This window comes from Dipodomys spectabilis, unplaced genomic scaffold (assembly GCF_019054845.1).
Source record: "Dipodomys spectabilis isolate Male_0828 unplaced genomic scaffold, ASM1905484v1 ptg000147l, whole genome shotgun sequence".
In the NCBI taxonomy this organism is placed as follows: domain Eukaryota; kingdom Metazoa; phylum Chordata; class Mammalia; order Rodentia; family Heteromyidae; genus Dipodomys; species Dipodomys spectabilis.
The window spans coordinates 3,217,875-3,244,641 of NW_024870824.1; the positions used below are offsets into that span (position 1 = coordinate 3,217,875).

At 34.3% G+C, this 26,767-nt stretch overlaps 1 protein-coding gene across 1 annotated transcript in view; it reads right to left on the reverse strand.

The window, feature by feature from the left end:
* Nucleotides 1-26,767, reverse strand: part of Tmem232 (transmembrane protein 232) — a 209,534-nt gene that overhangs the window by 86,018 nt on the left and 96,749 nt on the right. The window contains exon 13 of the mRNA XM_042691980.1: nt 17,114-17,367. Within this exon, the coding sequence (XP_042547914.1) occupies nt 17,114-17,367 (254 nt within the window). The remainder of the gene's footprint in view (nt 1-17,113; nt 17,368-26,767) is intronic.

Consider the following 26,767-nt stretch of genomic DNA (forward strand, 5'->3'; position numbering starts at 1 on the left):
GTTTACTTTTCACACCCTACCATCACCATCACTTAGTAAATATTACCCCACCCCCTTGTTCTACTACCCCAAAGCTAAGCTCTCTTTTAAAAGCAGTTCAGGATGAAGGCATGAAACTTATGTATTGCCACCCTATCTATTACAGCTATGCAAAATCTGCCTAAATAAAAATAACCCAGTGTTGTTGGTTTTCCTGGGCTTAGTTCTAGACAAATGAAATCTTCTAATAAAGTTTGTGCAAACTAAGCATGATTAAAGATGAAGCTTTAAGGTAGCGTTGTACTAATAGTTGTATATATAGATATGTAAATTACTAGTTACTTTTAGAGATTTGAGATGTAAGCTTAGAAAATGTACTTGTAAGAAATTTAGAAGTTTTTTGTATATATTTTATTGTAAAAATACCATACAGAGAGGTTACAGTTTCATGAGTAAGGTAATGAGTACATTTCCTACCAAGCATTGTTACCTCTTCCTTTGTTTTTCCCCCACCTTTCCTCCCCACCTCCCCAACTTCTCCCTCCTTGCCCCGGAAGTTGTAAAGTTTGATTTCAGCATAGTATCTTGTACATCTCATTGTTTCAATGCTTCAACCTGTATCCTTATTTAAGCATTTTATTATTTCCTTTCCCCTTTCCAAATTAGAAAAATATTATACAAGATGCAGGGCACCGGAATCAAATACAGTAGACAGGGGTTATACCATGGGGGAAGAACACACAAAAGAAACAAAAAAATCACATGGTACATTATAAATACATTAAAAACAACAGCACGAAAGATAAAACCACTTGTGTCCCTATCTTGGGGTTCATTTTGATGTGAAAGTTGGTTTTAGAAATTTTATCTATAGAATTCTTTTTTTTTTTTTTTTGTCGGTCGTAGGGCTTGAAATATGGGCTTCGGCGCTGTCCCTCAGCTCTTCAGCTCAAGGCGAGCGCTCTACCACTTGAGCCACAGCACCACTTCCAATATTTATAAGATGATTTCTTTGTTGCTTTGTATGTCCCTCCCCCACAGTATAACCGCTGTTTTCACTGTATTTGATGTTGGTATAATTTGTGGAGAGGAAGGGAAAAAACAAATTGTTTAAGTAGGGATACAGTCGGACCCATTGCAGCAATGAGATGTACAAGATGTTATGTAGAAAAACGAACTTTACAACTTTGGCAGGGGAGGGGGAGGTTATGGGAAGGGATGGGAAGGAGAAACAAAGGAGGAGCCAACAATGCTTGATAAGAAATGTACTCATAGGCCGGGCACTGGTGGCTCATGCCCGTAAGCCTAGCTACTCAGGAGGCTGAGATCTGAGAATCGCGGTTCAAAGCCAGCCCGGGCAGGAGAGACCGTGAGACTCCTATCTCCAAAAAACCACCAGAAAACCGGAAGTGGCGCTGTAGCTCCAGTGGTAGAGCGCTCGCCTTGAGCTGAAGAGCTGAGGGACAGCGCCCAGGCCCAGAGTTCAAGCCCCACGACCGACAAAAAAAAAAAAAAATGTACTCATTATCTTGCCCTTGTAATTGTAACCCCTCTGTATGGTATTTTAACAATAAAAAAATAAAAATAAAAATAAATAAAATTTAAAAAAAAAGAAAAGTTTGTCTTCAGACTTCTAAATTCTCACCCTTAAGAGAAAATGCAAAAGCTTTAAGGTAGAAGCATTATAAATCTTGTGTCTGGTAGACTTAAAGCAAAAGAAAAGTTCACATACAGACTTAGAATGATCAATTTACTTTAAAATGCACTAAAAAAGTTACTCACCACCTCAATCGTGTTTATTGTAGCTTTATTTACTATAGCCAAGATATAGAATCAGCCCAAATGTCCTTCAATGGATGGATGGGTCAAGAAAATGTGGTATATATACACAATGGAATTCTACTCATCCATCAGAAAGAATGACATTGAACTATTCATAAGGAAATGAAGGACATGAAGAGGATTATGTTGTGAAGTAAGTCAGCCCCAGAGCAGCACAGGTTTCATGGTTTCAGTCAGTGTGAACTAGAATGTGCCTATAAATCTAGACATAGGCACACTGGGTGGTACCCAAGTGTTTATAAATGAATTAACTGAAGTATAATAGAATCCGTGGAGAACACAAATAGCAAAATATGTTAGAAAGACTAAATCAAAGCCCAACAAAATGAATACTAGGAAACGACCAATAAGGGAAAGGATGGATGGACATTGTATGGGCAGGAGACGTTGAAGGGATGACATAGATCAAGTTGCACTGTGTACGTAAGTTGCGTTGTTAAATGGCAAACATTCAATATATAACCTAAAAATTAAGAAAAGTGAGGGAAGGAGTGGGGTGGGAAGGGTGGGTAAGAATGTTAAAAGGGGGACACTGATCAAGAAGCACAATATTCATAACCTGCACTGTTGAATGGCAACTCCTTTATACAACTGATTAAAGAAAATAAATAAATAAAATATATCTTAAAATGTTAAACCAGTAAGTTATTCAAGAAAGTAATTATATTTTTTGTTTTGTTTTATGTTTTTACAAGTCTTGAGGCTTGAATTTGGGGTCGGCATGCCATCCCTTAACTGTATTTGCTCAAGACTAATGCTCTACCACTTGAGCCACAGTACCACTCTGGCTTTTCGTTTTTAATTGGAAAAAGGAATCTCACAGACTCTCTTGCTTAAGTTTACTTCAAACAGCAATCCTTACATCTCAGCCTCCTGAGTAGAATTATAGTCGGTGAGCTGTTGGGCGCCTGGCCTAAACTATATTTTTATAAAGATGTATACTATTCCCTTTTTAAAATGATTTTTTTAATCTTTGAGTTCAAAACACAGTTTGTTCTTTGAAAATAATTTATAGGCTAAATTCATCAGGAAAGTATTTTTGTAAAAATTATAGATCATAAAATATCCAGGCGATTGATTCATCAATAAGGAAGGTCCCAATTTCCTCTATCCCACTGAATTTTCACACTGAAATGAGAAGGCATTCGGGTGCAATAAAGAAATATATTAGTTTAAGTGTCCTGTCCTCCAGCTGTTTTACCTGTGCTTCATCTTCTACAGAAATCTGACATGTAGCCTTTTTGATGTCTTTCACATTTTTTACTTATTGAAACACAATCTGGAAATTTCTAAGCATACAAGAGGAGGAACTGGTGATGTGACCATGTGAATAAAAGATGCTAAGAGATGAAAAATCTGAACGCTCTGGGGCATTAAACTATCTCATTGAACTTACATCAGTGGGGCTTCAGCATGCTATGCTGCTCCATTCATTTTACTTTGGGATCTAGAAGGGGAAAGAGGTGAAGAGCTAACAAAAAGAGCTACCTGTGGTATTGTTGACTTAATAACCACTAAAGAAAGAGCTACCTATGAGATTATTGACTCAATAACCAAACAAATGGAAAAATTAAACTTTCTTGTAGTTAACATTTATTGAACCAGAGACACATTTCACTACATAATTTAGATGTAAATTTACCTTTCAACAACCAATAAGAAAGCAGGTATATATCATACTCTAACCTATAGCAGAGACTGTTCAGTTAGGTCTGATCTAGCCTTTGTCTTGAAGTCCCCAAACCATGGCTCTATTCTGCTCACCTCTATCATAGACAGTAGCTGGTCCTTGTCAGTCTCTCCAGTGAGCTGCTAGGATCATCCAGGGGATGATTTTCACAGACTACAATGTGAGTGGTGCATAGTAACCAGCTGCCCCATGGAGCTGGGTAATATTGAGGTATTCCTGCTTTTATAATGGGATTTTCAGCCTGTTGTACTGCTGAGGTTTCTCATTTGCAGCAGAAACACACTAAATTTAATTGCCAGAGCCTGTAATGAGCTGGAAAAAATGGATAAGCAGATACATTTTTTCAAAGGCTAGTGATGAATGATTGTCATTTACTTAATGAACTGTAGCTCTGATTAGAAGCTTAATTTACTAATCTTTAAAAATCTGTAGGACTTTTGCGGTCTTAACCTCATTCTATCTCTTTCTCAATCTTCTTTCCAAATGTTTTTCCTCTCTCCATATTTCTCTATGTGTGATGTCATTCTCAATGTGTTCCTCCTCTGACTTCAATCTTTTCCCTTTCCTTTGGATCTCTTTCATCTTACTCTCTTCTTTCCCTCATTCTCTTCCTTGTTTTGTCTTCCTTCTCATCTCTTTTCCTTCAGGTAATGCTAAGGTTTGAACAATGGCCCTTGCACATTCCAGGCAAATGCTCTAACATTGAGACACATGCCCGACCTGGACTTGTATTTCCATATCTGTGTACATTTTCCCTACAATATCTCCTTTATCTCTCTCTCCATTTTACTCTCTGTCTTCCAGCAGGCACTATTCCTTTCTATCTGCCTTCTTAACATCTATTTGCCCTTTTTTCTGCTCCTTCTTTAACCAGCTTTTAATATCTACCTTCTGTATTTCCAATATCTTTCTTACTACCTATTCCTTACTACTGAAATGTAATTTCTTACTGTCCTCTTTGTGACTCCAGAATAACTGTCTTTCATTGCTGCCTTTGGAATACAAAAGCTATACTTAAAGATCCTAAAATAAATCCCAATACCTATGACATTTGAAGTTGCCATTATCAGTATACGTTATGCTAGGATCTGACAGAAATGCAACAGATATGCTGAAATATTTTGCATTCTCATTTATTTTAAATGTACATATATTTAACTGTACATAGTAATAGGGTTCGTAATAAAATTTTCATATACGCATATAATGCACTTTGATTATATCAATAACTTCTCTTACTCTTTCATATTATTCTTGCCCTCTTCCTTTTCTCTTTCTACCACACTGAAGGCTGGCCTTTCACTTTGTTCTATTTTCCTTTGTTTATGTATTTTCCACAAACAAGAGAAAACAGGCACTACTTGTCTTTCTAAGACATATATATGTATATATATATATTTGTATGTAAAATATACATATATATATAATAGTATATTTTTCTGCACGTTAGACTATAATGTCCAGGCTGTTTGGTCCTTAAACCAAAACCTGCATATCTTTCTGTTTACTTTCTTATCCTTGGAAAATGTTTACACTGTTGCAAACACTCTAAAGTATTTTCTGCTAACCATTTGTGTAGATAAAAGTAAAGTCTTCCTGATGACCACTATTGCCCAGCTGCTACACTGTAGTAGCATGCATCTCCTACAGCGATGCACTTATGATTTTAGAACTTAAATAATCATTTCCAAATTTCCCATGGCAGAAAACCTTCCAAGGCATTCAACACATTTTTTTCAAGAAATTAGAAAATAAACAAAAAGGAAGATAATTGGAAAAATAATATCAAATAGGCAAAAGACTTGATAAATCAAGGAAATAAAAGGCAAATACACAAAGAACTGGTTAAAGGAGCAATAGCCACAGAGACAGAGTAAATTATAGGAATAAGATGACTTTGTTCAATTAGGGTCAACTAAATTCTAAAAATTAAATAGGTAATACGCAAAGAAAATATGATTCGCCAAAATTGACTTCAAAAGAAAGGGAAAGCTCTAAAAGGACTTATTATCAGGACTAATACTCCAGTTACTTTTATGACTTCAAACAATTAGGACTAAAACTACCTAAATATATGTGTTCTCACTCAAAATCATGTTTGCTTAAACTATAGAAAAAAAATTGCCAGAGGAACACTTTTGAAGACGTATAAGGTACTGATGATTTAAGAGAGAAATGTGCTACAGTTTAGGAAAAAGGATCTTTTGGAATTAGAAAAAATATTCTCTTTTTATGTTTTTTATTGTAAAAATACTGTACAGGGGGGTTACAGTTATATGAGTAAGGTAATGAGTACATTTCCTATTGAGCATTGTTACCTCCTCCTTTGTTTTTCCCCTACCATCCCCACCTCCCTAACTTCTCCCTTCCCCCACCCAGAAGTTGTAAAGTTCGTTTTCAACATACCGTCTTGTACATCTCATTGATACATGGGTCAACCTGTAAGAAAATATTCTTAAGCACTGAAATAGGTAACTTTTTAAGAATAATTTGAAGCTACATATGATAAACATTAAAGTAAATGATCATAAAAATTCTCACAAGATTACTGGTGCAAAAATGCTAGGTCTGTCATTAACAAGCATATCTAATAGCATACTATTAGATTATTCAAGAATGAGAACAGTTTTTATCATGTGTATGCTCAAGAACCCATCCCAAAATATAGTAACTAGAAAACAACTAATACTTAGTCTCCCAATTCTCTGGAACAGAAATATTGGTAGGGTTCCTGGGGAACAGTTGGTTTATTCACATTGTGGTACTTGGCTGAATGCATTCACCCAGTATATCCAGCTGGCAATGAAGTTGGACTCAAAGGTCCAAGATGGCTTCCAAAATGTTGAAGGCCTCCTTGTTGTCTGCCCACAGGGATGGGACATTGATATCTTCCACATGGCTGTTCTCAGGACGTGATCTTCCATCCTCACTAAAATTCTCTTCTATCGAATACCAATAAACCAGCAGTGTTGAACATTTTCAATTATGTATCATTTTTAGGTCTATGTCTATTCAACACTGTCAGTCTATTTTTAAACTGGAATTACTAATTTTGGAGTTTTGGGTTGTTTCATTTTGGTTTTGTAATTGGGTAATTTTTAAAGATGAACCTTTTTATCTTATTTAACACTTGGAAACACTTTCTCCCATTCTGTGGAACAGCATTTCACTCTTGATCATTTTCTTTGTGTTGTAAAAGCTCTTAAGTTTGTCACAGTCTCATATATTTTCATTTTTGATGTCTTTCAGTGGCATATCTAAGAAATAATTGTCAAGCCCAGAGTTATAAAGCTTTCCTCATATTATTTTCTAGGGCTAATATAGTTTGAATCCTACAATTAAAATTTTAATCCATTTGAGTTGATTTTATATTTAGTGTAGGATTAAGGTTAAATTTCATTCCTTGGATATTCAGTTTTCCAGCCTTATTTGTTCATTTGTGTGTGTGTGTGTGTGTGTGGTGCTGGTCTTGGGGCTTGCACTCAGGGCCTGTCCCAGAGCTTTTTGCTTAAGGCTAGCACTCTACCACTTGAGGCACAACTCCACATTCTGCTTTTTGGTGGTTAATTGGAGCCAGGTTTGAACTGTAATCCTCAGATTTGAGGCTCCTACATTACCAGGATAATAGGCACATGGCTCCAGCTCTACTTATTTATAAGATTATTTCCCCAAGGGTATATTCTTGACAGCCATAATAAAGTTTAGTTCACCATATATGCATGGGTTTATTTCTGAGATCTATTCTGTTCCATTAGTCTATTTCTCTGTCTTTATGCCAATATTATACTGTTGTTGGTTACGATGCTTTTTACATATACCTTTAACCAGGAAATTTGATATATATAGCTTGTCTGTTTAAAGATAGGTTTGTCTATTTATAATCTTTTGTGGTTCTACATGAATTTTAGACTTTCTTTTTATTTCCTTAAAATGTCACTGGAATTTTGATAGAAACCATAGTGAGTCTATAGTTTATTATGGTTCCTATTGATAATAATAATGTTTAGCAATAATAAGTCATAGTGAATGAATACAGGGAGAGACCTTATTCATTTTTCTCTCTTATTTCTTTCATCAGTGTTTTAGGGGTTTTAGTTTACAAGCTTTTGAATTCCTCTAAATTTATTACTGACTCTTTTAGTCTTTTAGTCACTTATAAATATTATTGTTTTTCTAAATCTTCATTCAGATAGTTTGTTGTTAGTATAGTTTTGTTGTTGTTAGTTGTTAGTAAATTAGTTGTTAGTTGTTAGTAAATTTTTGTATGTTTAGCATCATGTGATTTTACTGAAATAATTCGCTATTTCTAAGAATTTTGATGGGATTTTTAGGGTCATCTATGTATAAGATCATATCATTTATGAACTGCTTAATTCTATCTTACTTCCTGATATTGATGTCTTTTATTTTTCTTATTATGTAATTACACTGGCTAGGACTTATTTTTGTTGAAAAGAAGTAGAAATAGGATGTGTGTTCTGGCCCTTAGATGAAAAGCTTTCAGTTTTTCAACATTGAGTATAATGCTAGCTATGGACTTTTCATAGATAGTCTGTATTATCTAAAGGAATATTCCTTTCATTACTAAATTTGTCAACAGTGTTTAACTGAAGTGATGCTGAATTTTTCAAATATCATAAATTTTAATCCTTTTTCTGTAATTATAATTCATATTTGTTAATTTTGCATACCTAGCCATCCTTGCATCCCAGGAAGAAAGTCAACTTGGTCGTGATAATATTTTTCTTCCAATCTGCTGCTGGATTATGCTTCCTAACATCTAACTAAGTTTTTTTTTATCTGCATTTACTAGGATTATTGTTTTATGGTTGTCTTTTCTTGTGATATCATTGTTTAGCTTTGCCTAGCACTGCAAGGTTGGTCTTTTACAATGAATATAAAAGTATTCCTTCCTTTTCAATTTTTAAGTTTGAGAAACATTGGCATTATTTTTTTAAGTATTTGGCAGAATAAACCAGAAAAATAATCTTATTCAGTGCTTTTTACTGTTAGGAGGTTTTCGAATGTTGATTAAGCCCCCATACTAGTTCTAGGTTTGTAATTTTTCATGGTTTCATCTTGGTATGTTATGATTATCTGGAGATCAATCAATGTACTCTAGGTTATTCAATTGGTTGCATTGTTATTGTTCATAAATATTTATTAGAATACTTTATATTTCTTTACAACATTGAAATGTTTCTACTTTCATTTCTGATCTTACTTTTTAGGTCGTCTGTCCTTTTAAAGATATTATACTAAAATCTTACCCATTTTATTTATATTTTTACAAAAAGTCAGTTCAAATCGTTTAAATAGGGATACAGGTGGACCCATTGCAACAATGAGATGTACAAGTTGTTATGTCGAAAACGAACTTTACAACTTTGGTGGGGGGGGGGAGGAGGAGCGGGGGAGGATTGGGTGGTGGGGCAGGGAGAGGATGGGAAGGGATAGGAAGGGGAAACAAAGGAGGAGGCTACAATGCTTGATAAGAAATGTACTCATTATCTTGCCCATGTAATTGTAACCCCTCTGTACAGTATTTTCACAATAAAAAAATACAAAAAAAAAAAAAACAAATTAAGAAAAAAACAAAAAACAAAAACTCATTAAACATTGACATTTTATATTATTTTCTATTTTTTATTTTTTAATTCTGCTAACTTTGGGCTTAATGTTTTCTTATTTTTCTATTTTCTTGAGGTGTAAATTTCTATTATTTATTTGAGATCTTCCTTTCTAATGCAGGCACTTATCAATAAATGTCTCTTTGAAAGTTGCATTCATAAGTTTTAGTATGCTGTACTTCATTTTTGTTAGTGTCAGATGCTTTCTAATTTCCATTTTGATTTATGTTTTAACCAATGGTTATTCAGAACCATATGGTTATTCAGAAATATATGTTTTTACATGTTTTTAATTTTATTGTAAAGATGCTGTACCGAGGGGTTACAGTTACATGAGTAAGGCAATAAGTACACTGCTTGTTGATCATTGTTACCCCTTCCCTTCTTTGTTGTTGTCCCACTATCCCTTCCTCCCCTCCCCTTTTTCCCCCAAATCTACCCCCCCCCCGGAAGTTTTAAAGTTCATTTCCAATATACTGTCCTGTGGGTATCCTTGTTTGCAATGGGTCATCCTGTGTCCTTGTTTTAGCCTTTTGTTATTCTCCTTACCCTCCCCAGATTAGCCAAATGTATTTACAAGATGTGAGGTACCAAAATCAAGTACAGTGGCAACAGGGCATATGCCATTGTGGAAAGAACATACAGAGTAAACAACAAAAACAACAAATAAAATCAAATGGTACAAATAAAACAATATATTTTTCAAGTTACAAATATTTACTAAATTTCCAGTTTTTCTTCTTTTCACTTCTGGTTTTATTGCATTGTGGTCAAAAGAAATGGGATGATTTCAAATCTTGGATTTGTTAACACTTGTTTGTAATCTAATGTGATCTACTCAAAAGAAAATTTCATGGCACTTGAAAAGAACACATATTCTGATGGTTTTAGGTGAACTCTTCTTTATTTTTTTTTCTGTTAGGTCTATCAAATCTATGCAAACCCAAGGCTTCTGTATTGGTTCACTATATTACTATTCTATCCATTATTGAATGCTGGATATTGAACTTTTCTATTCTTATCATGTTGCCCTTCTTCGTCATTTCAATTCCACCAATCTTTGCTTTACATAATTAGATGTTCTGTTATTGAGTACACATGTAATTGTTATATTGGGCTGATCTTTATATTATTACATAATGGCCTAGGTCTTTTGTGACAGATTTTTACTTACTGTCTATTTTACTTAAAACAAATATAGCTACTTTTTCATTCTTTGGGGTTGTTGTTTGCATGGAATATCTTTTTCCATTCCTTCAACCATCTTTAAATCTAAAATGATAGCCCAAAGTTTTGAAATAAAAATGCTCAATGAGCATGAGAAAATGATATCCTAAAGCCAAGTTAATGGTTTAATGGAAAAATGCTAAATGCTTTCTGAGTAAAAAACACACAGAGAAAAATGTGTATGCTCACTATTTACTGTCATTTTTTTCAGCATACAGAGAAAATAAAATTTATAAGAGAAAGAAAGTAAAAGTATATAAATCAAGAAAGGAAAAATACGTGTATCATAAAATTGTGAAACTAGAAAATAATTCAATAAGTCAAATTACCAAAGCCAAGTGCAATTACTAAGGCTCAAAAGTAACGTAAGAATGGACTAGCACACATAAGGAAGAAACCGAGAGAGGCCAAATTGGACAAAACATTAGCAACAATGCAGAAAGATCACCCAGCAATATACATATACATGAAAGCATATACATGAAAGCAAATACTACTGAAAAAGAAAAGGGAAATTCTGAATCAATGGAAACTAAGTCCATATTGTTAGAGGTGCTAATCTTCAGTGTGATGGAAATGTTACCCACGTGTTCTGAAGTTAATTGTAAAGTTTAAAGGAACATGAGCATATAAGTAAGTTGTAAGAATCAAGTAAGCACCTTAAAGTTGATATGGACAAATGAGTGAGCAAAATAGCATGGGAAAATATGAAAAGAAATTAAAAGTAGTAAAACAGCTCAATCTACCTGAAAATATATTTTAAAATAAATTAAAAATCACCTATTTAAATGCATCATAAAATTACAATCTGGGTCAATCTTGAGAATAAGTTAAAATAGGAAAACAGAATTGAAAATCCAATTTAAAAATAAATACATAGCCAGGCATTAGTGGCTCACATCTCTAATCCTAGATACTCAGAAGGCTGAAATCTGAAGATCATGCTTCAAAGCCAAACTGAGCAGCAAAGTCCATGAGCCTCTTATCTCCAATTAGCCTCTGGAAAACCAGAAGTAGTGCAATGGCTCAAAGTGCTAGAGCACTAGCCTCAAGCAAAAATGCTCAGGGACAGCACCCAGGCCCTGAGTTCAAGCCCCATGACCAACAAAAAATAAAATTAATTAATTAATTTTTAAAAATAGACATAAACAAATGGAAATATAATAATTGGTAAGAATCTTTAAATTCAGAACACATTTTGGAGATGGCTGACTCAATAATTATTGATGATTTAATACTTCATTTGGAAATACACCTCACATCAATCGTATACCAAAGAACATTTTTAATGAACCAGTGATTAAAATATACAAAGTAAGTCCTTAAAAATGTAAGAAAATATTGTGATAAGATTTTTGTCTTACAGTGAAAAGAATTTTTCTAAATCCATCAAATAGCAAAATACAAAAACTCCATAAACATGGAGCAAAATCATCATCTCTTTAGATAAGATTTTACAACAAAAATGCTATAAGTGAAAGTAAAAGTAAAAGTAACAATGGAGAGAGCAAGTAGCTCTTGCTATCTATCAATGGAGACCAAGTAGCTCTTGCTATCTATCAAGAAAAATGTACATTACAAGAGAAATGGTACCTGTAAAAAAAGTTTTATGAAAAACACAAAACTATAATAAAAAGTCCAAAAGAAATAGATTTAACTTCCAAAGAAATATAAAAAGGTTCTTAATATATGAAATGTGTTCAAATGACTCATTTTTAAAGAACATTAAAGTACATTCAGAAGCTATATTTTCCAAGTCTTTCCATTTCCTTACACATCGGGTGGTATCATTCTTTCTAATGGAAGCATAGAATTCCATTGGATATGTATACCACATTTTCTTGATCCATTTATCTACCAAGGGGCATCTGGATTGGTTCCATGTCTTAGCTATGGTAAATAATGCTGCAATAAACATAGTTGTGCTGGTAGCTTTAGTATGGCCTTGTTTGTGGTCATAAGAAATATAGGTCCCATGGTTTCCCTTATTTGCAATACTTAGTATATACCTCTAGGATAATCTTAGCATATAAACAAAATATCTCAATAGCTATGTACATATGACCATATAAGATGATGCTAAATGAAATGAACTCCAAGACATGGACACAAGAGATTTTTCTTTGTTGTTGTTTTTAATGTACTATATGATTTTTTGTTTCTTTTGTATGTTCTCCCCCCTATGATATATCCTCTGTTGTTACTGTATTTGATTTTGGTACCATGGTATTGCATATATGTTTATTTGAATGAGGGAAGGGAAGGGGAACAACAGAATGGTGAGACAAAGAACAAGGTGGGAACCAATGCAACAGTGATATACACAAGACAATATGTTGGAAATAATCTGTATAAGTTGGAGGGGTTGCAAGAAAGAAAGATAGGAGAAAATTGAGGGAAAGGGTAACAAGATTGATAAGAATTGTACTCATCACCTTACTGAAATCCCTCAGCATATCACCTTGACAATAAAAAATAAATTATCACTTAAAAACAAAACAAAAAAAGAAGCTATATTTTCTGACTCAGATTGTTAAACCTTGGAGTTTTGCAGATCTCTCATATGCCTTATCTCTATAATACCTGAAAGGCAATTGAGAAATACTTCTACATTTATTAAGGCATAAACACTTTGGCCCCCAAATCACATTTCTGAGAAATTATCCTGAAGATATTCTTCCTCAAATACAAATATAATATTATTTTTTGTGATCCTTTCTATAGTAGAAGACATTCAGAATAACCCAAATTCCAGTAAATAAAAAACTGGATAAATAAATTATGGCACATCCATAGAGAAAAACTTTATATTGGATTAAAAAGTAATAATAGGAACATTGCCTGTGTATTGGAACAAAAGATTTCTACAAATAAGGTTGAATTAAAAAATACATAGTATAACCTGTAAAAAACTAAAGCTAGATCCTTATATATTATCCTGTGCCAGAATCAACTCCAAATGGATCAAAGACCTCCGAGTCAAAGCAGCTACCCTGAAAAGATTACAGGAAGGAATGGGAGAAACTCTAGAGCTCCTTGACACAGGCTGAAATTTTCCTAATAAAGTCCTAGGAACACAACCAATCAAAGAAAGTTTGGACAAATGGGATAGCATGAAACTGCAGAGCTTCTGCATGGCAAAAGACATAGCTAGCAAGATCAAAGCAAGCCCATAGATTGGAAGATCTTCACTAGCCATACAACAGACAAGGGTCTCATATCTAAAATAAACTTAGAACTCAAAAACTTTAATCCCCCAACAGCAAATCCTCAAAGAAACAACTGCCCAATAAATAAGTGGGCTAAAGACTTAAAGAGACACTTCTCTGAAGAGGAAATAAGAATGGCCAATAGAAAGATGAAGAAATGCTCAATTTCTATAGTCATAAAAGAAATGCCAATAAAGACAACATTGAGATACCACCTCACCCCAGTAAAGAATGGCTATAATCAAGAACTCTAATAACAACAGATGTTGGAGGGGATGTGGCCAAAAGAGAATCCTACCACATTGTTGGTGGGAGTGTAAACTTGTCCAACCACTTTGGACAGTAGTATGGAGGTTCCTCAAAAGACACCACATAGAGCTCCCCTATGACCCAGCAATCCCACTTTTGGGCATTTACCCAAATGATTACAAACAAGGCCATACTAAAGTTACCAGCACAACTATGTTTATTGCAGCATTATTCACCATAGCTAAGATATGGAATCAACCCAGATGCCCCTCAATAGATGAATGGAACAAGAAAATGTGTTATATATACATATATACATACACATATATACATACATACATACATATATATATATATATATATATATATATATATATATATATATATATAATGGAATTCTATGCTTCCAGAAGAAAGAATGACATCATGACACTGCCCCATTTGTTAGGAAATGGAAAGACTTGGAAAAAATTATATTAAGTGAAGTAAGCCAGGCCCAAAGAAACAAAGGTCCCATGGTTTCCCTTATCTGAAATAACTAGTATAAGTCTAGGTCAAGCAGAAAAGGTCAAAAGCTATGTTCATGTGACCATATAAGATAAGATTTCTAATTGAAATGAACCCCAATATATGGACACAGAGGTTTTATCTTTCTTGCTGTTGTTTTTAATGCACTTATAATGCACTATGTGACTTTTTTGTCTCTATTGTATGTTCTTCCCCCATGGGATAACCCCTGTTTTTACTGTATTTGGTTCCAGTACCATATATCATGTATATACACTTTTCTAATTTGGGGAGGGGAAGGGAAATAACAAAATGCTGAAATAAGGATACAGGTTGACCCATTGTAACAATGAGATGTTCAAGACACTATGTTGAAAATGAACTTTACAACGTCGGGGGGGTGGGAGGGAGGAGTTGGGAAGGTGGGGACAGAAGGGATGTTAGGGAAAAACACAGGAAGGGGTAACAATGCTCCATAGGAAATGTACTCATTACTTTACTCATGTAACTGTAACCCCTCTGTACAGTATCTTTTCCATAAAAAATATACATAACATAAAATGGTATATTAAAAATACACTTAACATAAAAATGGTGTCAAATAATATACATATTTCCTTGTGAAAATTGAAATACTCTAAAATGTTTTTATTTGCTTATATATGCATTTTGTGAAACTTGAAAAGATACTGAGCAGTTATGATATCATTCCTTAGGACAGGAAGGAAAGGAGGCACAAGAAATGAAGTGTAGTAATAGATGGAAGCTCTCACTTCATACTCAGTATTGAATTCTACATCATTTGTCACGATAGAGATTCAGAGAGAGTATGCTACAAATTTTCTTAGACCAACAGAATGATATCTTAGAGGATTCTAAAAAAAGTCACACAACATACCATATTTTTCAAGTACAATGAGATAAGCACTGGTGGCTCACACCTTTAATCCTAGCCACTCAGGAGGCTGAGATCTGAAAATCATGGTTCAAAGCCAGCGCCAGGAGCAAATTCTATCAGATTTTTTTTTTGGGGGGGGGGGGGGGTCCGGTCGTGAGGCCTGAACTCTGGGCCTGGGCGCTGTCCCTCAGCTCTTCAGCTCAAGGCTAGCACTCTACCACTTGAGCCACAGCGCCACTTCCGGCTTTTTTCTTTTTGCTTATGTGGTGCTGAGGAATTGAACCCAGGGCCTCGTGCACGCAAAGCAAGCCCTCTACCACTGAGCCACCTTCCCAGCCCCTTCTATCAGATTTTTATCTTCAATTAATCACCAGAAAACCAGAAGTGGCACTTTGACTGAAAAAGGTAGAACACCGGCCTTGAGCAAAAGAGCTCATGGATAGCGCCCAGGCTCCAAGTTCAAGCCCCACAACTGACAAAAAGCAAACAAATAAACAATAAAATATAATGGTGATAGTTACAAGGAGTAAGCGATTTTTAATTTTAAAAAATTACATTTATTCGCCTTACTTCTCATTTTTGGAGGTAACACAATGTAGTTTAGAATATTCAGTACACATTAAAAGCCAATAATACTTTAGTCAATGAAGAAAACACAAATCACTTAAAATATATATTCAGTAATGGGAATAAAATGTATAATTCTCAATTTAAAATACATCATCATCATCAAATTAGGTCAAGTTTATTTACTGAATTTAGTTCCTCTAGGCCAAGAATAAAAGACTCAGATTAAATGGCGAATAGATGCAAAGGCAAAGCAAATCAACTCCAGTTTCTAAAACATTAACAAGATACAGCAAACACGATCAATAAGACAAATAAAGAATGGTAAAATCAAAGCAGAGTCCAACAACTACCAATCACAATATACCACAAAGTATCAAATCTATCACAAATGACTAGCTGAAAAAAAAAGGAGAGCTGAATTTATGGTCATGTTTTTTTCAAAGTTAATTGAAAATATTACATACTCTATACTAATGGGTTAAAAGATATAAAAACTTCTGTGTTTGATTAAAGCTTTCCTGAATCCATCCTAGGTAAATATTATGTAAAATGATTCTTCATCTATGTTTTTAATACTTCAAAATAGTGTATCTCCAATCCTAGTTATTCAGAAGGTTGAAGTCTGGAGTACTAGTCCTGGCAGAAAAGTTTAGGAGACTCCATCTCCAAAAATAACCAGCAAAAAAGCAGAACCAGAAATGTGCCCCAAGCAAGCTGAGCAAGGAAAAGCCTTGAGTTCAAACACCAGAACCACAAAACAAAACAACAATAACACAAAAGAGTGATAGTATGGAAAGCATTGAAATGTGATAAGTTAACTAAGAATCAGAAAGAAATATACTGCTGAAGGGAGAATAAATACATTTGAAAGCAGATCACTCAACTGTTCAAGTCCAAGGTCCCTGAAGAACATTTGTACCAGTTTGAAACAAAGAATAGAGTTATTATTCTCATACCTTGACTCATTGAATACTAAAATATATTTAATGCACATTAAATCTGTACACATTAATGTTGGTGTACAAATATACTTAAAATGAAATCTTAGAATTTTCGTTTTTAATCAGACATACATCTCACACAAGAATTACATTAATTTGTATTCTATGAAACCACTATTATAAATATGAAGAAATATGAAGGAAAGTAGGAGCTCAAGGGTGATTTGCTCATAGCAGAATATTTAGGAAGTGGTAAAGCTAAGATCTGAATTGAAGAAGACAAGTGGAATTAAATAATGTAAAATATTTATAACTTTATGAATTTAAAATAATTTGTATTGGGAAAAAAGAACTAACCAGGCTTCACTTACCTGATAGAAAACTGTATAACTCTCCTTTTCATGGGCTCCTGTTTTTTACTTGGATATTTGACATTTATTTGATGGCGTTTTATGACTGGTTTCTTCAAAGGAAGGATGTCGTAATCAGGACAAGGAAAGAATAGTTTGGAAAGTGTGTTGGCAATTCTCCATCCAATGTACTTAGCAAAAGCTTCTTCCCCTGCACTTACTGAAACTTTTATGTTGTCTCTAGTGAAAGGATCCGTCTGGTCATTTAATTCAGCCTGTTGAAAGCAAAAGGAAGAACTTGTAATATAATTACACAAGGGAAAATTCTATTAATAAAGAACAAAATAGCCTGGCATTGGTGGTTCACGCCTGTAATGGTAGCTACTCAGGAGGCTGGGGATCAAAGCCAGCCCAGGCAGGAAAGTCCGGGAGACTCTTATCTCCAATTAACCACCAGAAAACCAGAAGTGGCACTGTGGCACAAGTGGTAGCGCACTCGCCTTGAGCTGAAGAGCTCAGGGACACCACCCAGGCCCAGAGTTCAAGCCCCATGACTGATAATATTATATGTATATGTCCAATTTTTATTGACTGATATTATAATCTTTCTGCTAAATAAAAATAAGTTTTACCCAGGTGGAGACTCATGCCTATAATCCTAACTACTCAGAAGTCTAAGATCTGAGGATCCTGGTTTGAAACCAGCTTGGGTAAGAAATTCCATGAGATTCTTATCTTCAACTAAACACCAAAAATAACTGGCAGTAGAGCTGTAGCTCAAGAGGGACAGTACTTATCCTTCAGCTAAAAAGCTTAGGGATAGTACCCAGGTTCTGAATTCAAAGCCCAGGAGTAGCACACATGCAAAAAATAATAAAAAATAAAAAATAAAATAACTTTTATTTGAAAAAATTTAGTCTACTTCAAATTTTAAAAATCATTACAAGAAATTTCAATAAGAAAAACATATATTAGAGGATATCTAGTCTTAGATTTTTGAAAATATGAGAAATTTGCATTTTAAAATTCATATATTTATTGCACAATAATTTCATAAACATTTAAATTTTTACTTGAGAAATCACATAGTCAAGAAGTGGCATTGTGGCTCAACTGGTAGAGAGCTTACTTTGAGCTAAACAGCTCAGGGACTGCACCCAGGCCCAGAGTTCAAGCCCCATGGTCAATTAAAAAAAAAGAAGAAAGAAAGAAAGAGAAATCAAGTAATCAGTCAAGATAGTATATATTCTATTGAATCAGATTTTGTTTATTTCTAGCACACAGCTATGCTTGTATTGAAATGAATAGAGCATTTTGTTGTTGTCAGTTGTGGAACTTGAACTCAGATCGTAGGTGCTATCCTTGAACTGTTTTTGCTCAAGGCTAGCACTCTACCACTTTGAGCCACAGCTCCTCTTCTGATTCTTTTGTTAGTTAATTGATGATAAAAGTCTCTTAGATTTTCCTGCCTGGGCTGGCTTTAAACCATGATCCTCAGATCACAGCCTCCTGAATAACTAGGATTACAGGTGTGAATCACCAGCTAGGACTTGAACAGAGCTATTTTTTTTCTTTTTGGAAATTTCTCATCTTTATTTTAACACACACTAGAAAAGCAAAAGTTGATAATGTCTGGGTATTGAGATACACTTCCAAAATTTGAATATTGTTCTCTGTTACCTTTGTTTTTTAAAATATATTTTATTGTAAAGATACTGTACAGAGGGGTTACAGTTACATGAGTAAGGTAGAGTACATTTCCTATCCCCTCCTTTGTTTTTCCCCTACCATTCCCTTCCCTCCCCACTCTCCCAACTCCTCCCTTCTCCCTCCCCCCAAGTTGTAAAGTTCATTTTCAACATTGTATCTTGCACATCTCATTGTTACAATGGGTCAACCTGTTTCCTTATTTCAGCATTTTGTTATTTCCTTTCCCCTCCCCAAATTAGAAAAATGTATATACAAGATGCAGGGCAGCGGAATCAAATACAGTGACAACAGGGGTTATACCAGGGGGGAAGAACATACAAAAGAAACAAAAAAATAACCTAGTATATTAAAAACAACAGCAACAAAGATAAAATCTCTTGTGTCCCTATTGTGGAGCATTTTTTATTTTTATTTTTATTGGTTGTAGAGCCTGAACTCAGGAACTGGGCGCTGTCTCTCAGCTCTTCAGCTCAAGGTCAGTGCTCTACCACTTGAGCCATAGCACCACTCCCGGCTTTTTCTGATTATGTCGTGCTAAGGAATCAAACCAAAGACCTCACGACGCAAGGCAAGCGCTCTACCACTGAGCCACCTTCCCAATCCCTTTTGGAACATTTTTTTTTGGCGGGGGAGAGGGGTCCCGGTCGTGGGGCCTGAACTCTGGGCCTGGGCGCTGTCCCTCAGCTCTTCAGCTCAAGGCTAGTGCTCTACCACTTGAGCCACAGTGCCACTTCCGGCTTTTTTGTTTTTCTGCTTATGTGGTGCTGAGGAATCGAACCCAGGGTCTCATGTATGCAAGGTAAGCACTCTACCACCGAGCCAACTTCCCAGCCTATTGGAGCATTTTTATAGAACAAAAATTTTATAGGACAAGGGCTTCTTTCGCTAAAATTTAAAACTTTCAGGAGTGAGACTTTAAATCTTTGAAAGTTTATTTTTAACTGACAAGAAATCATGAAAATTATACATTATGATTTGATACATGTAGCTTTTGATAAAAGTGAATGTTCTTGAATACCAGGAAAAGGGAAAATAAAACTTAGACTATTTAAGTAAAAGTGACTTAAGAAGGAACAGATTTCCTTTTCATGTTTAATAATATTCAAGACTGATTTTCATTACATTTTTCTGAAATGGCTTGAAGAATATTTTCCTTTTCTAAAATCAGTAATAATGCAAGAAAATGTAAATAAATGTCATAGTTTTGATTCCTTAATGTTTAGTATATTTTCACACAATTTCATTGTAATTTGAGCTGACTGCTGTCTATTTACATTTTAGTTTGTAAGTATTTCATTGAGTATTATCTGTCTTCATGTAGCTCATTACCAGTCATTTGGGATTCATCTTAGATGCCTGTAAATCCTGTTACAGAAAATATAGGAATGGGAAAAGAGCTGCATATGAACATCCAACTTAACTTCTTTAGCTGTGGTCTGATTCCCAGTTTACACTTGGCTCAATTAAATTCTTGTTCTAGTATTATTTAATAATCTAGACAAAAATAAAATGGAAAAATAGGCATACTACAGTCTCATGGTAGATATGTGTATAAAAAGAGTTAAAATCTTGAGGAAAATAACAGAAGTTAAGTAAGCAAGCATGAATTACTATATAATTCATTGAGGGTAAGAAAAATATCATGTAAAAAATTTAAAGGAATAAAGTGAAAATCAGGCAAGTAGGTAGACATATAATTCAGCAATGTCCTCCTATTTGTGCCCAAAGAAAACTAAATCACATATCAAAGGGATAACAAATCTTCATATAATAGCAATGGTGGTAGTCTCAACCTATATGCTCATGAACAAATGACTGAATAAAGAAAATTTGGTGCCTATCAGAATGGAATACTACTCATCCTTTGAAAAGAAGAGAAGCATTCTATTTGAAACAACATGTATGAATCTAGAGGATATTAACTGAAATATGTCAGGCAAAAAAAGACAAATACTGCAAGCTGTCAATTGCATAAAGAGCCTAAGAATATTCTAACTATATAAAGTGGGGGGAAAGAAAGCAGAATGGTAGTTACTTCTGGCTGAAGAGTGGATGATTGAGATGTTAGTAAAAAACACAAAGTCTGAGTTGGATAGGAGGAACAAACTTGAGGACTTACAGCATGTTAACTGTATTTAATAGATACATATTTTTGAAAAATGCTGAGTTTAAGTGTTCTGTAATGAAAATGATAACCATGTATGTAGTAAAAGATATGTCAATTTCCTTGATTTGATGACTCTATTATTATATATACATATGTCCCAAATATAAATATATTTGTAAATATATACAAATTTTTCAACTTAAAGTAATACCATCAAAAATGAGAAGCTATGTTTATATTAGTTCAATATTATTCCAGAAAAATAAAAACTTTACTACTAGTCTTCATTGAAATGTATCCACTGTTAAAATAACTATGATTTCTCTTTTCTCTGGATGTTGGAGAATTGTATGTATAAACATATAATTATGTTTATAATATTTCCAAGTGAGCAGATTGTTCTGCATATTATCCAGGCAGAAATTATGGACAGAGTATTCAGTTTGAAGCAGTTCTAACCAGGTCTCTGACTGTAGTTTTGAGTTTGAATCTGAAGTTTCATTTGTAAAATGGTTATAACACCTGTATAGTGTCTTCTAATTACTTTCTCTTGCTTAACTTTCCATAGAAAAATCACTTTGAAATATTATAATGCAGTGTAGCACACATATATTACAATGCAATAAACACAATCCCTAAGAATGTGATACAGGAATAAATAACTATCTTTAAACTATGTAATTATAGATGGCATCACTTGGTATCATAGAGTATTGATGTTCTTTTTATCATATCTCACATGACTGCCTCTTGCTCTCCTCCCTCCAAGACAGGCATGGCTATAGATCCAGAGGCTTGTTCTCTCAGAAATATAAAGCCTTTGTCACATCTTTCACTACGGTTTCCTCGTTGGAAGTACAAGTAAATTTCCATTCCTCGTTTATGTCTAAGATCTTCAACTTATAAAAATGTAGTCTCAAATCTTAGTCAAATGAAATATCTTCCTTATCTATAAATAATTGCTATTTATTTTCCTACAGAAAATAGTCTGGAAGAAATATCAGTTCTGTAGTATGAAAAATCTGAAATCAGGTCTAGTTCTTCCACTTGGTAGAAATAAGACAAAATGTTTTCAGTGTAGGTCTGTTTTGTGTTCAATTTTGTTTTGACTCGTTATATTCTGAAGGTAATAATGTCTACCTTTCAGGGTTTTGTGAGAGTTACCTGTGATCACACAGGATGACTTCTCTCACAAACTAAGAAACAGCTGACATTGGCTGCTTTCAGGGCTTGGCTACTATGGCAAACTAGTGCCTAATCATTGCATGACTACTGCCATCCAAAACAATTTATCACAGAATTACTTTTTTATTAAAAATGATCAAGTAAGATCATTAACTATATTTCTATAGTCATTTCTATTTCTATAGTCATTTTCCTTTTTTGACAACTATTATTCTAACATGTTACAATTCACTCTTACATGTCACCTTCATATAAACTTAAGTATTTACTTTTTTATTTATGTAATTTTTAATATTTTTATTGAAAAGATGAGCTGGGGAGTTACAGTTATATACTAAAGCAATAAGTACATTTATTTTTAATCATTGTTACCCCATCCTTCTTTATCTCCCACTTACCCCTCTCTATCCCTCCCAAAAGTTGTAATGTTCATATCTAACACAATGTCAAGTGAGTATCAATGTTGCTGTGGTTCATCCGTTGTTCTGCTGTTTCTGTGATTCCCTTTCCTTTTCACATATTGCATTGTCTATTATGCAAAACATGAGGTACAAAAACTAAGAGAAATGAAAAAAGGAAAAACTAGAGGTAAAAAAGAGAACTATATACAGGGTCAAATGAGAACCTCTTGTTTCCATAAGGTGGAGTTCATGTTAATATGTTTCATTATATATAGTCCTTTGGACTAAGCACTTGAGTTTTTGAGATCCCCTGTTAAGACTATCATATACATATTCTAGTTCTTACAAATAAGGGAAATCATGCAATCTGCTTTAGGACCTGGGCATCTGTCCCTAAGCTCTTTTGCTCAAGGCTAGTGCTCTACCACTTTGAGACACAGTTCCATTTCTGATTTTCTGGTAATTAATTGGAGATAAGAGTCTCACAGACTTGGCTTTCCTTCTCACACTGGCTTTGAACTGTGATATTCAGATCTCAGTCTTCTGAGTAGGGAGGCTTACAGGCATGAGCCACTGGCATGGACTAATATTTCTAGTCTCATCATAAATTTTATTATTACTTTATAGTAAAGACTATGTAGTCCACCTTGATTCATGGCTTTATTTATGTACTGCATTATTAAAGCATGATATTTACTTTTTGTTAATAATCAAATGGCAATTTTAATAACTTTTAATTTTATAGAGTCAGTATTAAAATGAGAAAAGTAATATTCTTGAACAATATTTTTTTTATATATTCAAACCACCGGCAGGAACAGATGCTAACTTTACCTTTGTAAGAGAGACAACATGGCAAATTCCAACATTGGTACAAGCTAGTAGAAAGAAGATAGATAAATCAGCACAAGGAAAAATTCTCCCAGGAATTAGGATGTAGAAGCAATACAAAATAAAGGAAGAAAGTTTCTCCAGAGTACTGAATTTTCCACCAATAATTAGGAAAATGTAGCAAATGCAAAATTTTGAGCTAACTCACATCATTCTTGACATGAGAGAAAAAAGAAGGAAGAAGTAGCATACCAAGTCACTACATTAGAGTCTGCAGCAACTTTTTCCTCTTCTCTCAGTTTCTATCTTTTCTTAAGATGTCCCTATCCCTTCTTTTTTTTTTTAATTTTTTATTTTTTTCCGGTCGTGGGTCCTGAACTCTGGGCCTGGGCACCGTCCCTCAGCTCTTCAGCTCAAGGCTAGTGCTCTACCACTTGAGCCACAGCACCACTTCCGGCTTTTTTCATTTTGCTTATGTGGTGCTGAGGAATCAAACCCAGGGCCTCATGCATGCAAGGCAAGCACTCTACCACTGAGCCATCTTCCCAGCCCCCCTATCTCTTCTTAAGGAATCTAAGAGATAAGTAACTCCAAGGAAAACATTCCTTAACATTTTATCAGGCCATCCTGTTCTTTATTTGGGAGCATGTTATAAATGGAGGACCTCAAGCCTTCTGCTTATAGGTACATTAAGTTTTAAGAAAGTTTGCTGTAATAAATTTAAAATGTCTTCAATGGAAACAATGTTTTCCCACTCACTCTTGGGTGATCTTGCACAAGGTAATCAGCCTCTTTTTTTCCCTCCAGGGCTGGAGAAAAAAAATCTATATTTATATTATAGACAACACAGTGTATGGCACATGGTAAATGCTTCACAAATAGTCTCCTTGCCCTCTTAAAACAATACAAACTTAGTATTCAGTTCAGGATTGTCTAATGGGCCATACTTATCCAAAAATACATGTTCTTTTTCACTCTCAGGTTCTACTCATATTAAAATAAAAACCATATGTGAAGGAGGAAAGAGGCAGGCACTGAGAAAATATAGACTAATTGTGTTAGTTTTTTTTTCTAATCTTCTGTTGTATAGAGTACATTAGAAGCATGGATATATCATTAAGAATAAAAACAAATTTTATTTGAGCAATCTCACCATGAAATGTGAACCACAAAGTACTTTACCTGATGTATCAAAGGTACTCTGAATAAAGTCAAATCCTCATTTTAACTGTACATCTTCCATTTTTGCTATTTTGGGTCATATACCAGATGGCAAAAAGCACTTATCCATGATGACTTTTTCTAGATGTGCCAACATATGCTACTGAATTGCCAATAAAGAGAAACCTTGCTCATTGCAAGTCTCCCTGGAAGTATTTCAAACAAAGCACATCAATTAACATTTGTTTATTATACCACTGTGAGTTTGCCACAGTTCTTTCTTTTCTTCACACATACAAGGCAACAGTTAGGTTTATATTAAATTTGACACAGGAAGAACTTGTGTATAGGGATCTCCTCAGAAGTGCTTTTCATTTTAAATATACTATTAAATATATCACCTTTCCTCCAGCTTCCACAAACTTCAAACTTTATAACCTGATTAAAATAAGATTCATAGAATATAGAATGTTCTAATGGATCAAAAATACAAGAAATGAAAAGATATAATGTAGTTAGTAAAGGATCTTCCTGTTTTGTAGATAAATTGAAGGTTTAACATCAAATTCACAAGTTAATCATAAAATTGCATGTTTATTTTTAAAGCACAAAATGTGAAAATTTCAACCCAATAAACATTGGAGTGTTGTTAATTATTAAGTCCTTCCTTTGGTAATGTTCAATAGTTTATAAATTAAGTTACATTTTGCACTGTAGGTTATATGGCAACAATATTACCTTCTACACACTAAGATGTTTTGAGGTTCAAGGAATTAGGAAAAGAGAGAGCAAAGGTTGTTTTCTAAGCATTGTCATTTGTAATCATTGAAATAATAGTGGACTATACAATTTATTTTAGACTAGACTGTCTCAGGCACGACATGTGTCCTAATGGAACTAAACATTGACAGTTTTTTTTTTCTTTATTGTGAGAATACCGTACAGAGGAGTTACAATTACATGGGCAAGATAACGAGTATATTTCTTATAAAGAATTGTTGCCTCCTCTTTGTTTCCCCTTCCCATCCCTTCCCATACTCCCCACTCCCCCCACCCGATCTTCTCCCCACCCCCCACCCAAGTTGTAAAGTTCGTTTTTCGACATAACGACTTGTACATCTCATTGTTGCAATGGGTCCACCTGAATCCCTAGTTAAACTGTTTGTTTTTTCCCTTCCCCTCTACAAATTATACCTACATCAAATACAGTGAAAGCATGGATTATACCGTGGCGGGGGGACATACAAAGCAACATAGAAATCATCTTATAAATATATTAGAAACAATTGCATGAAAGAAAAAAAAATTTGAATATTTATCTTGTGATTCATTCCCCTAACATCAACTTTTCTGACCTTTTCTGGTTAACTCAGACATATACTAGTTATTGCAAATAAGGGAAACCATGAGACCGATGTTTCTTTGAGCCTGGCTTACTTCACTTAATATAATTTTTTCCAAGTCTTTCCATTTCCTAACAAATGGGGCAATGTCATTCTTTCTGATGGAGGCATAGAATTCCATTGTGTATATATACCACATTTTCTTGATCCATTCATCTACTGAGGGGTATCTGGGTTGGTTCCATATCTTAGCTATGGTAAATAATGCTGCAATAAACATAGTCCTGCTGATAGCTTTAGTGTGGTCTTGTTTGTGATCATTTGGGTAAATGCCCAAAAGTGGGATTGCTGGGTCATAGGGGAGCTCTATGTAGAGTCTTTTGAGGAGCCTCCATACTGCTTACATTGACAATTTTTAACACTTGTAAAAGATGTCTTCTTGCCAGTTAAACCTTATTCAAAGAGGTATAAAAGAAAAACAATGTCTGTTGATCCCATGGAATTTAAGAATAAACAAATCATTAAAGAAATATCAGCAAGTGTAACTTTATCATTGGAAATAAGTGTTAGCACAATAGATCCACAAGAAAGAAGAAACAAAAGAACCTTCAGTTTTTGTTTTGTTTTGTATCTGTCCTGGGGCTTGAACTCATGGCCTGGGCATTATCCCTGAGCTTTTTTGTTAAAAGCTAGTGGTCTACCACTTAAGGCACAGTTCCACTTCTGGAAGGCCTTTTGGTGGTTAATTGAAAATAAGGGTCTCACTGACTTTTCTATTCAGGCTGGCTTTGAACCTCAATCCTCAGATCTCAGCCTCCTTAGTAGCTATGATTATAGGCATGAACCACTGGTGCCTAATATAACATTCAGGGTTTTTTTAATGCCCATATTTTACTGTAAAATGAATTACAACTGTAAAGAAAATGTGTACAAAGTA